Source organism: Brachyhypopomus gauderio, chromosome 7, assembly GCF_052324685.1.
Source record: "Brachyhypopomus gauderio isolate BG-103 chromosome 7, BGAUD_0.2, whole genome shotgun sequence".
Classification (NCBI taxonomy): Eukaryota; Metazoa; Chordata; class Actinopteri; order Gymnotiformes; family Hypopomidae; genus Brachyhypopomus; species Brachyhypopomus gauderio.
Genome location: NC_135217.1, coordinates 20,202,142 through 20,215,453, shown reverse-complemented (window position 1 = coordinate 20,215,453; position 13,312 = coordinate 20,202,142). Strand labels below are relative to the sequence as shown.

The window sequence follows — 13,312 nt, the reverse complement described above, 5'->3', positions numbered from 1 at the left end:
AGGAGTTCATAATATCTGCAACTGCCAAACAGGAAACAGATATTTTCTCATCTCTGCATTGAGCTTTTGTTGTTTGTGGCTTGCATGCAAACACATACAGACCACTTAAACCTTAATTTAACACTGGCCTTGCTTCAGTGTATTGTGAGCCGAAAGCGCTCTCAGCTAAAACACATTTCATACAAGTGATTGTGCGTGGTGACTTAGTGGTCTAACTTGCAAAACACTAGGTAATGACATTGACTCCTGTAGTTTAGGGCATACTCACACTAGGCACGGTTTGCTGGTTCCGTGCTGGGGCCCGGTTATCCCCCCTCCCCACTCCCCCTCTGGCCTGCACTCACACTGGCTTCAGCAACCCGGCCCGAGCACGCTTACGTCATCACAACGCCGCTTTATTTGGAAAAAAAGCGCGCTCGCACAACACTATGGAGTTCACGATTCTCTTTTTATTGTATTTTTGGAGTCGTTTTGGGAGTGCAGAAACACGGTGCAAGCACAGATTTATCGATAATTTAACACAACGATTGTCTGCTAATCGCTTTGCCGCTATGACTGTTTAACGTGAGCATCGCATCACTGACGTCATGTCTGAGTTCCAGCGAAATGAACCAATCACACGAGGCACCAAGCGGGCCCGGGCACGGATAGCGCTCACACTAGAAGCGAACCGTGCCCGAGTCCACATGAATCGTGCCCTGGCCCACCTCTTCAAGCGGGCCCGAGCACGGTTAACTGATCCGGGCCCGGGCACGGTTGGAGCGCTCACACTAGCCAAACGAACCGTGCTTCGGCAGGCAACCGTGCCCGGGCCCGGATCACAGAGCCTAGTGTGAGTACACCCTTAGTAGTAGTCTGACTCAATGGTATGTAGAATTCTGGCCTATCCGTATTACCTAGGATGAATTCTGTGATCAGAGGCAAAGCACTTTGTAAGTCGCTCTGGATAAGAGCATCTGCTAAATGCCGTAAATGTAATGTAAATGGTCAAGAAATATTTACTTTATGCATCATGCAAATAAGTAGTTTATAAAAACTGCAACCATATGCATCGTTAGTTTTTTTTTTTCTCACAAAAAGAGCTTTTGTTGTTTGTGGCTTGCATGCAAACACTTACAGACCACTTAAACCTTAATTTAACACTGGCCATGCTTCAGCGTATTGTGAGCCGAAAGCACTCTCAGCTAAAACACATTTCATACAAGTGATTATGCATGGTGACTTGGTGGTCTAGAAATTTTTACTTTATGCACCATGTAAATAACAAATAGTTTGTAAAAACTGCAACCATATGAATCGTTAAGCCATTAAAACATTATGTAAAAAGGAGGATTGTAATATTTTTGCAGGCTGAATGTGTCAATGCTCTGCTCTGACATGCAGAGTTAAGATCCTCAACATCAGTTTGCAATTATTTTGGGTTGAAGAGTACGGAAGCTGAGATATGGACAGGAAGGCCATCTTGATATCGCCAGAGTCTCGTTCGTTCAGTTAGACATTGGACATGTCATCCTAACAAACAGAGAAAACACCATGACTCACATAATCAGTATATAATCAACTTTCACACCTTATCCTTTTTTCCAATTTTATGCTTTTTTTTTTGCCCTGAGGTGGTCAGAAATAGCCAACTATAACCCATTGAATAAACAGCTACTGTGAATCATTCACTGGACTCTATAGGAATGCTGGTGATTATGAAAGAAACTATCATTTCTATGTTCTAATCCCATTCCTCCAGACTGCACTGGGATCATATCGGTACTAATATCTTATGCCCATTGAGAGCTGTTCTTCTCATGTACCAGAGAGATTTTATGAAGATGTTTAACAGAGCAGGTTCAACTGTAAACTACACAATGCTGTTACACTGCAGGACTGAATATGGGGAGCACTAATGTCTGCATTATTAAACTTCTTCATCAGTGGAGACACCCTGCACAGACATTTGTATTTTCTCTGCCCCTGCATTCGTGAGTCAGACCATGACAGGCCTAATAATTAGCTAATGAATTTATAAATGAGTTGGAGTCAAGTGTTACTATAGGAAAAGGCAAAGGTGTGCAGAACATGGCTGATACCCCAGTACTGGACCTGAGAAACCACCACATTACTAAGTGTAGAACACTACACTGCCTTTAGGGGGCAGTATGCTGTTACCTCTGGAACCTGTGAACTCACCTCGGGGTCATTTGCATAAATATTGTCATCATTGTCCAAGACATAGCTGTTTATCTGCTGGGTCTTGGTCTGGGTTTCACTCGACTCCATGCACTTCCTAAATAAATAAAACCATGTTCCTTAGAAACCTCTAAAATATTAAATACTATTATCCATGACATAATTTAAATGCATAAAATATGTTTTAAAAATTGTTTTAAAAAAAATGAAATTATTAATTAAATAATTATTTGTTGCATTTTTTATTTGCAAACCTGGGTTTAGTCCAAATGTTAATCATTCCAGAGTTAAATTATTGTGAATGCTAGTGGTTGAATTTATTTTGAACCCTGATCACTGGTGTGAGAACTAATCAAAGAAAGAACAGTTAGCTAGTTAACAGTTAGCTACACTAACCACTTCATCTGCTATTCCCATGAAATTAGTTAGATGGATGTCCAGTGTTCACACACATAAACTTTAACCTGAAACAGTATACAATCCAGGAACTTTTCAAATACCAATTATGAATACTACAGTCAATCATTCTAACCTTACCAGGATAACTATTTTATTATACTTTGGCAGCAGTGTTTCTCCCAGGGTTCTTGTGGAAGAGGAGGACTGTGGTGAACATGGGCATATCATTTAAAGGAACAGGCACTAATATCAGCTTTAAACAGGCTGAGAGGGGTGATGTTGAACATGATCCTTGTGGTATTTTGACCAAAGCATGCTAAAGTAATTTCCTTCCCAGGGAACTGTGTAAAGGGGGTACAAGAGGTCCGTTACTTGCCTTGATGTTACACATGTTTTGTGCTAGCCATTTGCATTTTACAGTTCGTCAACTAGAGGATCATGTGACGAGATCAGAGCAGGTTCCAGAGGAAATGTGACAAATCTGTGTGACGCCATGGCGCATCTTGGTCCCCTCCGGAAAATAGAGGCCTTTTTATAGTGTTGATCATCTCATGGCCGCCCGTGGTGTGTCATTTCATAGTCACCACACAGTAATTTCCAGTCCACAGCCCAGTAAGGTTTTTCGAGCTATGCCTTGCTGGATGTCTGTAGGTTTCTTGTGATACTTTTCAAGTTGCTATGAACTAATCGAGTGGTTACAGATTAGTGGGTTCTTAATTGGGCCTTGAAAGTCATTACTGATAGGGGTATGTTAGAAAATGAGATGTTATAGTCGCACTACATATTGCTGTTTAATGGGGTCTTTGTTTATTATAGCAGCCCAAAACATGGAGAATAGGTCAATTGGCTGATAGGACAATTCTCAGAGTGTTTGTGACTGTGTATCTCTCCATGTCCAATTAACAGTTGTCTGAGTGTGCATGATCGTGTGTGTGTGCATATGCCCAGTGGTGGATGGTGCTCTGTCCTGGGTGTTGTCCTTTCTCCCTTCTTACACCCAGTTCAGTTCCCCAGGGCTTGGGGGTTTCTGGAGAGAGTAAACTGTGTGCAACTTCTTTTTCTGTATGGAAGTTTTTGGAAGAAGTTTTTTTATTTTGATTGTTTTGTTTGTTATTTTGGTGTGAGCCCATCCCATTGAACCTTACTGATGTTGCGTCTTGGTTCAAATGTTCTTTCATGTTGAGACATTTTACTGGATAGACATTTGAGTCCTTTTGTGGTCTAAAATGTACGTATGCGAGACAAGAAACATTTAAGAACAAAAATCTGTTGTTTCTCACTGCTTATATCTGTCCCTCCATTAAAGGGTGGGTCTTAAGTTTAGCTCAGCAAGAAGATGCCATATAAATGTTATTGTGACAAGATAAATTAATATTGCAAAACTACCTCTTTTTTAGTCTTTTGTGAACAGCTATGATGACCATTCCAAGGACGATGAAAACTATGGCTGCCAGAATCAAATAGTTCAATCCAGCAATCCCTGAAAACAATAGAATAAGGACATAACCAGAACATCAAGCAGCCACATCTTTCTCCTGCTCCCCCGCAGACCAGAGAAATATTCAGTACCTTGTACCAGTGGTGGGATAACAGGCATCTGGTAAGTGTCATTGCCCAAGTAGTTTGCTGCCTCACATGTTACAGCGTGGCCTGCTGGTCCTGTCATCACTGACACTGTCATTCTTCCTGTAGAGTTGTTTGTCACATTAAAGTGTGGAGGGATGACACTTCTTCCATCAATGGTCCAGGAGATGCTGGCGTTTGGCCCCGCCTCCACCCAGCACATGCAGTGCAGAGCTCCCTCCCTCTCCCAGCAGGCGGAGTCTGGCAGGATGGTGGGAGGGACTGAGACACAGGGAGTCGGACAGAAAGTCATCAGCAACACAATCTCAGAATCGCCGAATCTGCTGTGCCACTCAGCCAGGTAACTAGTCTATAAATGTATAAAACACTCGTACTATAACAGTCACAGTCTCGCTCTTCAAGGCTCTAGAAGGACAAAGCACCATGTGCAAACCCTTTACCTGTTGGAAACAGGCCTTGTTCCCTGGGCATTCATTTTCAGATCTGTTCAGAGCCCATACAGCTGTATTAACTGGAAATGAAGCCCTTAGTAGCTCGATTGCAAACTCTGCCACTGTATGACTGTATGAATATACTATGGTATGAATATACCACAATGAGTGAATATTTTTGCATGACACTAGTGTCATTACACTCACAGTCTGACTGTTCATATCTCTAGAGGGACTTAACAAAGGCCACTGTGACCAATCGCTTGACAAGTAGCAACTCTCTTGTCATTGTTTGATGCTTTATGGACATTTGCAGACGTATTGAAGATACAAATTAGCCCTCCCAGAATTAAAACATGTACAGTAATTCACATGCAGTATATGAGGACAGATTGAGTCTGACCTTATGTGCCAAATAATTTCTCACCATGAGTCACTCCACTGTATATATATTACAGGAATAATTCCCTGAGGCCAAGATGTCAGACTCCGATTCTGAACACCAATTCTCCCTGATAAACATCTGTTGTACCAAATATAGGACTTGATAAATCTGCAGATTTCATTGAATCCATTGTGCTTAATCATGCATGTAAAGAAATAATCGCTGTATTAATGTTGCCTGTCAGAACTGCTTTCACATTCAAGGGTTTCAAGAGTGACAGCAGCAAAGCAAACTGAAAAATTAAACCTCAAAGCGAGACCAACAGCTACTCACAATGGATGTGCAAAGACAGCTGGTGTGATTCACATAGTCAATTGCTGGAGGGTTACTGTCACTACTGCATATTAATGAGATGTTACCTCCCTCAACCACAGACATGTTATGTTCACATTTGTGGGGGCATCTGCAGAAATGCAAAATACATAAACAATTCATATAGCCTTATTTCATATAGTCTACAAAGTAGATTATGCAACTTTATGCAGAGTTAATCTCAATTAGTGTTTACCAGTTCAGCCAATGGACTGGAACTCTTGAAAGCATGTTTAATTGATCTAATAGTTATTTATTAATATAATAATAATAATTTAATTTAATCTCATGATTTCCTCTGCCATATAACATATACATAATTTACATTTTATGTTTGATGGTGTAGTGTGAGTAAAGTGCATTGGTGTGGTCTTCACTCACATAAGATATGAAGAGGATCAGCAGTCACAGGGTTTCCATCTGGTATTCTCCTGCATGAGAGCCTCTTGCCCTGGTCTCCACGGCTGGCACTGAACCGAGCGTGTGCCACAGATACCCACAAGGCGCCTGAGTCCTGTGTAGTGGTGACCTCGTTAGACACAGAAGATAGGCCCAACCATTCCAGCTGAGGTGGAGACACGGGGCAGGAGTGTCGGATGGTGCAGTTGGCAGAGAACAGCCTTCCCTCCACTTGTGTGCTTTCTACAGTAATGTCAGCCTCTGAGGGTGGCACTGTATCAAAAGCACAGATGATAAAATCAGTGATCGATATGATTTTCTGGGACCAAATTCAGTTTTGGACATTGTTTCTTGTATACTTACACACATTTATCTTTGTGTAATCTCCATATATATTTCCAGCATTGATCCATACATAAACACTGATTACACGATCCTCTTGACGAACATTGTTAATCTTTAAGCTACAATTTCCCTGAGTAGCATTTCCCAGGAGTGATGTCCTTCCTCTAAACTGATGTATTATATCCTTAGTGTTTGTAGAATACACTGTTGGGTAGCCAGAGCGCTGATACTTGTACCAGGTCGCATGTGTATGAGGGCCGGTCCTGCATGGCACCACCACACAGTTTCCCTGGATGGCCGTGACAGATTTTGGCACCTGCACCTTCGAGCAGTGACATGAGCAGCTCAGTAGTGAAGCTGGAGAGAGATGAGAGAGTGTGGAGTTTATTCAGCTGCACTAGATCACTACAGATATTTAGTGCTGGATGGTCTTCACTAAATCCCTACAGACCTTTAGTGTTAGAGGATCTTCACTAGATCACTACATATCTTTAGTGCTGCATGGCCTTCACTAGATCACAACAGATATTTAGTGCTGGATGGTCTTTGCACCATTATAGAGGTTGGTTTCAGAGAGAGTGACTAAAGCTTACATTTTACTTTCAAAGTGGATATAAAAACAGCATGCACTAATGAACTGTCACTATTCCAAGATCAAACAAAAGTGTTTTTTAGTTTAGTTTAGTTTTGGTCTGCTTGGGCAGTTATACCAGTCCTGGACATCCTGGACATATAGGACTGCATGTTCTTCTTTTTGGACTATGTGCTGTAAATGTCCACACACAAAATAATAATGAATGTGCCATCCTTTGTTCCTTGCCATACTTCACATATTTATTTGAACATTACTGGAGAATTACTGGAACCTTACTACTGGAATGCCTCAGTGCATCTGCAACTCTTGAACCAATCATTTGGCAAAGCTCAATAAAGTTGGAGATTTTATGGATGTGGCATTTTGTTCAGCACTCAGCATGACTGCATTTGAAACTTAAATATTTTATAATGAGAATACCAACACTGGTATTTCTACCCCAAAATCTGCCTAGAGGTCTCTTGGTGTTCTGCAGATTGATGTAAAAATGTTTTAAAAAGTTTTTATTTCCTAAAAACATTTATAGCAGAGTACTTTGTACAACAAAGTGCAAAAACGTCCACTTGGAAAAGGATTGCTACATAAACCTTAATTCAGTATTGGTGGAGCCTTATTTGAATACACCAGCATTTCTTTTCAGCCCAGTTCTAATGTCATACGACTCATAAGTCAAACACAATGTAAAACCACTTTTAAATAACCCAGAATGCTGAACAAAAATGATATATTTTCATATTTCATAGTGAAATATTAATGTCAAAAGCCCAGCATTTATTTTAAAAAAGAATATAATTACACTATAAATAGATATTTTACAAATCTACAGTGACAAGTTATAATGAACTATAACATCATAACTGTCACGGTGAGGCGGCCCCCTACCGGCCGCCTCTGTCCACAGCGGCTGTTGTTGTTGTTGTTTGGTGACGTCATGTGCGTCCCTCAGGTGGGCGGAGCCCGTGATCCGTCTCACCTGAGGGTCGTTTGTTTGCCTATATATGTCTTGTCTTTGTACCAGTTGACCGCTGGTCATTATATCCTTAATTTGGAGATAGTGCACGGGTTTTAGGTTTGCACACTTTCTATTAAACCATCATTTTTCCCTGAGACTTGGCGTGATCGCTTCCTTTTCGTTGCTCACCCCCGCCCGTCACAGAATGACCAGCCACCCTTCGGAAGCCGCCGAGTCTCTTTTTCTTTCTCCTTCGTTCGTGGTCATGTCTCGTGGTAAGTGTTTGTCTGCGTGGTGTTTTGTGAAGAGTTCCGCCGTGCTTTTGTGTTGTGTTTGTGGCACGGCGAGGACCAGGGCTGTCTGCCCTGGGAAAACTCTTCGTGTCTGTTGTTTGTTTGCTTGTTTGAAGAGCTCCGCCGTGTCTGTGTTTGTGGCACGGCGAGGACCAGGGCGTCTTCCCTGGAAGGCTCTTCATGTTTCGTGTTTGTTAAAACGTGTGTTTGTCGACGGATGTGTGGATCAGTGTGCGTGCTCGTTATGTTTAATGTTGCGTGTTTTGTTTGTGACGCGGTCGCCGCTCGTCACCGTCGCCTCGCTCCCCGTGTGTCTTGTGTTAAATGTGGGGAGCGACTGCGACTCTGAGCGGCGCGCGTCACTGTGTGTTTATGTCGAGCGCGCATGTGTAGGTCCCGTCTGTCTGTCTGTGCACCGTTTTTGTTTGCTTGTCTAGTCTTTTTGCGTGTGTGTTTTGTCCTAGCGTGATGTCAACTGTTAAATGTAATTCCACACATGCTCCTCCCCTTAAATGTGTGTTTGGGGGGGGGACCGGCTGTGGTCCCGTGCCATGGGGTGTGGCACGGAGGGCGTCTCTCCCGAGGGAGGCCCTGAATAGGGTAGGGCGCGTTTGTGTTTTGTGTTTGTATATGTGTGTGTGTGTGTGTTTGGTTGTGTTCTTTGTGCAGGTGCTTCTCCTTGGCAGTGTTCCTGGACCTTGTGGGGGTCTCCACCTGGCAGGAGCCCCCTTGTGTTGTGGGGTGACCGGAGCCCGGTCGTGAAGAGCCCCTCCCTAGAGGGCTGGGGCCCCCGGATGTTTGGGAACCATGGGGCTCCGGTCTGAAAAGCTCCTGCTGGGGATGGAGATCCTCCCTCCTGCCCGGGGTGACCAGGAGGCCCTTGGGGCTGCCTCCTAGCCCGCGTCGGGGGTGCTCTGGGCCTCGGTCTCTGGCGCTCTTGGGTTGGGTGGAGGAGTCCACCTTGCGATGAGAGGCCCCGGGAGGGGTTGGCTCCCCAGGAGGCTGGGGTGACCCCTAGCAAAAGGCAGGGGTCAGCTCTGGGAGGAGGTAGGTCCAGGAGGTGAAGTAGCTACGCCTTGGAGAGGTAGCCTGCACACCCACACACACATGAGGGACGAGAGGAGCCGTAGGCCCTCGTCCTCACACCCGTGGGGCTTACCGGCTGAATGCCGTTTAGGGCGTGAGGGCCCTGTGACCGACTGGGGCGTGGTTTTGTGTTGTTAACGGCCCGGTCGGTCCAGGGTCCCGCCCGGGGAGGTGAGCTGCCTAATGTTTTGTGTTTTATGTTTCAGCTCCCAGACGGCAGGAGGTGTGTTCCTGCCTGTCTCTGCCTTCCTGCCCCTTCATGTTTTGTGTGCAGCCGCTGTGTGCCACACACCCAGTGGAGGGGAGTGCGGCTTGGTGGGGGGGTCTGTCACGGTGAGGCGGCCCTCTACCGGCCGCCTCTGTCCACAGCGGCTGTTGTTGTTGTTGTTTGGTGACGTCATGTGCGTCCCTCAGGTGGGCGGAGCCCGTGATCCGTCTCACCTGAGGGTCGTTTGTTTGCCTATATATGTCTTGTCTTTGTACCAGTTGACCGCTGGTCATTATATCCTTAATTTGGAGATAGTGCACGGGTTTTAGGTTTGCACACTTTCTATTAAACCATCATTTTTCCCTGAGACTTGGCGTGATCGCTTCCTTTTCGTTGCTCACCCCCGCCCGTCACAATAACAGTAGCGAAGAAAAAAAATAATAGACACATAACTAGAATAAAGATGATTATTGTGTGGTAAGAGGAGCGGTGGGTGTGTTCATGTAGAGCTGTTCATGTGTTCATGTCTGTTTCTTAAGCTCTGACATTCTGCTTCGTATTTTGCAGCAACAGGTGCTGTGTTTCCTTCTCCAAGGATAATTTGTAGTATTTTAGGTTGTGGAAGAATTGGAAAATTTGTGAGTATGCTATACAATTATTATGACATTTCACGGAACATATACGTGAATGTTTTTACAGTGGAGTAGAAAGTATGTTTTGATCTGCCGGTTTCTATGTGGTCACTGAGCCTGTACTTGGGGATTTAAGACATGTAAAGTAAAATCATTCCACACAAGTCAGTTGCTCCTTACCTGTTAGGAAGAGTTTAAGCACTCTATCCATTACTGGACACTGAATCCTGGAAAGGAGATGTAGAAACACACAGGACGATGAGTAATGCTGAAGTAGCATATCTGGCTTCAGTGGAGGCTGCTGATTCTCAGTGCAACTCAGTTTACATCTCTTGTAATAATAATGCTTGGCCGTATTATTTTATTGAATACTTTAAAACATGCAAAACCAGACACCATCCCAGGTGGTACAAAAGCAATGACCAAATTAAAACTAAGCATTCGAGATTAATCTGTCTCTGCCAAATAAGCAAGAAGACACTTAGACAATGTTCTTATTATACATTTTATAAAATCTCTCCATTCTCCCATCACTACATTCTGTTCTTCTAATAGTTTTTATTTTAGACATTTATTTCTTTTTGCAACCTCCTGAATCTCAGTCTGTCTAATAGGGTACTGACACGATCAAGTACCGACTACTAAATATTTTAATGTTATTGACATGAAAAGCGGAACAGCTACTTTTAAAAAATGTAAACGTCTTCTGTCTGTAGACATTAATAAGGCATTTAGAATACTGCTGTTTGCTTTATTTTTTACATTTCACTTTTGTTACCATCATTTTCTGTCAAAAGCTACCTAAAGTAAGCGTAAAATTAGAATTATAAACACTACTGCAAAAAACATTATTTTCCAAAAAGTATTAAATTTTTTTCAAAACAAATGTTTAAGTGAAGAAAAGAATATCTCTGTATTCAAGCCTTTTTCATTTTCTTTGTTTCATTGTGATTCTATGTTCATTTTTATGCTTTAAAATCTTTTTTTTATTTATTGTTTTATATACGGGTTTCATGTTTATGCTGTGAAGCGCCACATTGCACACACACAGACACATATCTCACACAGACTCTTTAATATACATTCATTTTATATTAATTTTATTATTCATTTTCCATTGCTCAAAATACCATGTCTAATTCCTGTATTTCGACGTATCAATCACCATTGGTTTCTTACCTTCTGCTGCTGTAGACACTGCACTATCGCAGGCAAATAAAGGTTTGTCTTTTGGTTTTTCTTTAGCCTATATACTATATTTCTACAGAAGCAGAAGTTTAGCTTCCTGAAGAACAGCCTACCAAGTTCACTCGGTGTATCTCAATTCAGGGGCTGCAGCCCACGAAGCCACAAGGCGCCTGAGTCCTGTGTAGTGGTGACCTCGTTAGACACAGAAGATAGGCCCAACCATTCCAGCTGAGGTGGAGACACGGGACAGGAGTGTCGGATGGTGCAGTTGGCAGAGAACAGCCTTCCCTCCACTTGTGTGCTTTCTACAGTAATGTCAGCCTCTGAGGGTGGCACTGTATCAAAAGCACAGATGATAAAATCAGTGATCGATATGATTTTCTGGGACCAAATTCAGTTTTGGACATTGTTTCTTGTATACTTACACACATTTATCTTTGTGTAATCTCCATATATATTTCGAGCATTGATCCATACATAAACACTGATTCCACGATCCTCTTGACGAACATTGTTAATCTTTAAGCTACAATTTCCCTGAGTAGCATTTCCCAGGAGTGATGTCCTTCCTCTAAACTGATGTATTATATCCTTAGTGTTTGTAGAATACACTGTTGGGTAGCCAGAGCGCTGATACTTGTACCAGGTCGCATGTGTATGAGGGCCGGTCCTGCATGGCACCACCACACAGTTTCCCTGGATGGCCGTGACAGATTTTGGCACCTGCACCTTCGAGCAGTGACATGAGCAGCTCAGTAGTGAAGCTGGAGAGACATGAGAGAGTGTGGAGTTTATTCAGCTGCACTAGATCACTACAGATATTTAGTGCTGGATGGTCTTCACTAAATCCCTACAGACCTTTAGTGTTAGAGGATCTTCACTAGATCACTACATATCTTTAGTGCTGCATGGCCTTCACTAGATCACAACAGATATTTAGTGCTGGATGGTCTTTGCACCATTATAGAGGTTGGTTTCAGAGAGAGTGACTAAAGCTTACATTTTACTTTCAAAGTGGATATAAAAACAGCATGCACTAATGAACTGTCACTATTCCAAGATCAAACAAAAGTGTTTTTTAGTTTAGTTTAGTTTTGGTCTGCTTGGGCAGTTATACCAGTCCTGGACATCCTGGACATATAGGACTGCATGTTCTTCTTTTTGGACTATGTTTTTGGAATTATAAACACTACTGCAAAAAACATTATTTTCCAAAAAGTATTAAATTTTTTTCAAAACAAATGTTTAAGTGAAGAAAAGAATATCTCTGTATTCAAGCCTTATTCATTTTCTTTGTTTCATTGTGATTCTATGTTCATTTTTATGCTTTAAAATCTTTTTTTTATTTATTGTTTTATATACGGGTTTCATGTTTATGCTGTGAAGCGCCACATTGCACACACACAGACACATATCTCACACAGACTCTTCAATATACATTCATTTTATATTAATTTTATTATTCATTTTCCATTGCTCAAAATACCATGTCTAATTCCTGTATTTCGACGTATCAATCACCATTGGTTTCTTACCTTCTGCTGCTGTAGACACTGCACTATCGCAGGCAAATAAAGGTTTGTCTTTTGGTTTTTCTTTAGCCTATATACTATATTTCTACAGAAGCAGAAGTTTAGCTTCCTGAAGAACAGCCTACCAAGATCACTCGGTGTATCTCAATTCAGGGGCTGCAGCCCACGAAGTGCGCATTTGTAGGCCGGTTACGTCACTGCGCCGCGACGAGGCTGTCTCAATTCGTGGGCTCCTTCTTATGCGGCCGACGAATGTAGCCTTCAAAACCTCGAAAACGAAGGATGCATCTGAGCATCCTTCACGTCCCACCACATCCCAGGATTCATTGCTCTATGAACAATAAACAGGCGGAGTCTAGTGTACGGGCCGAAGAATTCGTTTTTAAATGTCGGTATTTTTAAAATATGGACATTTATACTGCAGTGAGATGCTAAATAACATGCCAGTTATTAATGATATTGCAGGTAAACATGTGCTTTGAGTATTTACTAAAGAGTAACGCTTATAAAAATACATTGAATTTTGTTATGAAGTTATACTTCCCGCCAAACATGTGAATACATGTTCAACGCATTTTTTTTTAGGCATTTGTGGGTGATGTGATATTTGTCGGACAGCTCGCTAACACGTATGTAACGTATGTAACGGGGTAGAGTGTGGTCACACAAACATACGTCTTGCGAAGACTAGACTGTCTCATTTAACAGCCGTGAGATGCAGCCTACCCGG

General features: G+C 42.5%; 1 protein-coding gene across 1 annotated transcript; it reads right to left on the bottom strand.

The window, feature by feature from the left end:
* Nucleotides 1–1,239: 1,239 nt before the first annotated feature.
* On the bottom strand, nucleotides 1,240–11,082 carry LOC143519755 (myelin-associated glycoprotein-like). The gene is made up of 8 exons (XM_077013504.1): nucleotides 11,042–11,082; nucleotides 10,043–10,089; nucleotides 6,115–6,453; nucleotides 5,734–6,024; nucleotides 4,216–4,425; nucleotides 3,967–4,060; nucleotides 2,182–2,278; nucleotides 1,240–1,512 (listed from the first exon to the last, which is right to left on the bottom strand). The coding sequence occupies exons 2-8, from the start codon at nucleotides 10,071–10,073 to the stop codon at nucleotides 1,492–1,494; spliced, it is 1,083 nt and encodes a 360-aa protein (XP_076869619.1). The 5' UTR covers nucleotides 10,074–10,089; nucleotides 11,042–11,082; the 3' UTR covers nucleotides 1,240–1,491.
* Nucleotides 11,083–13,312: the final 2,230 nt, after the last annotated feature.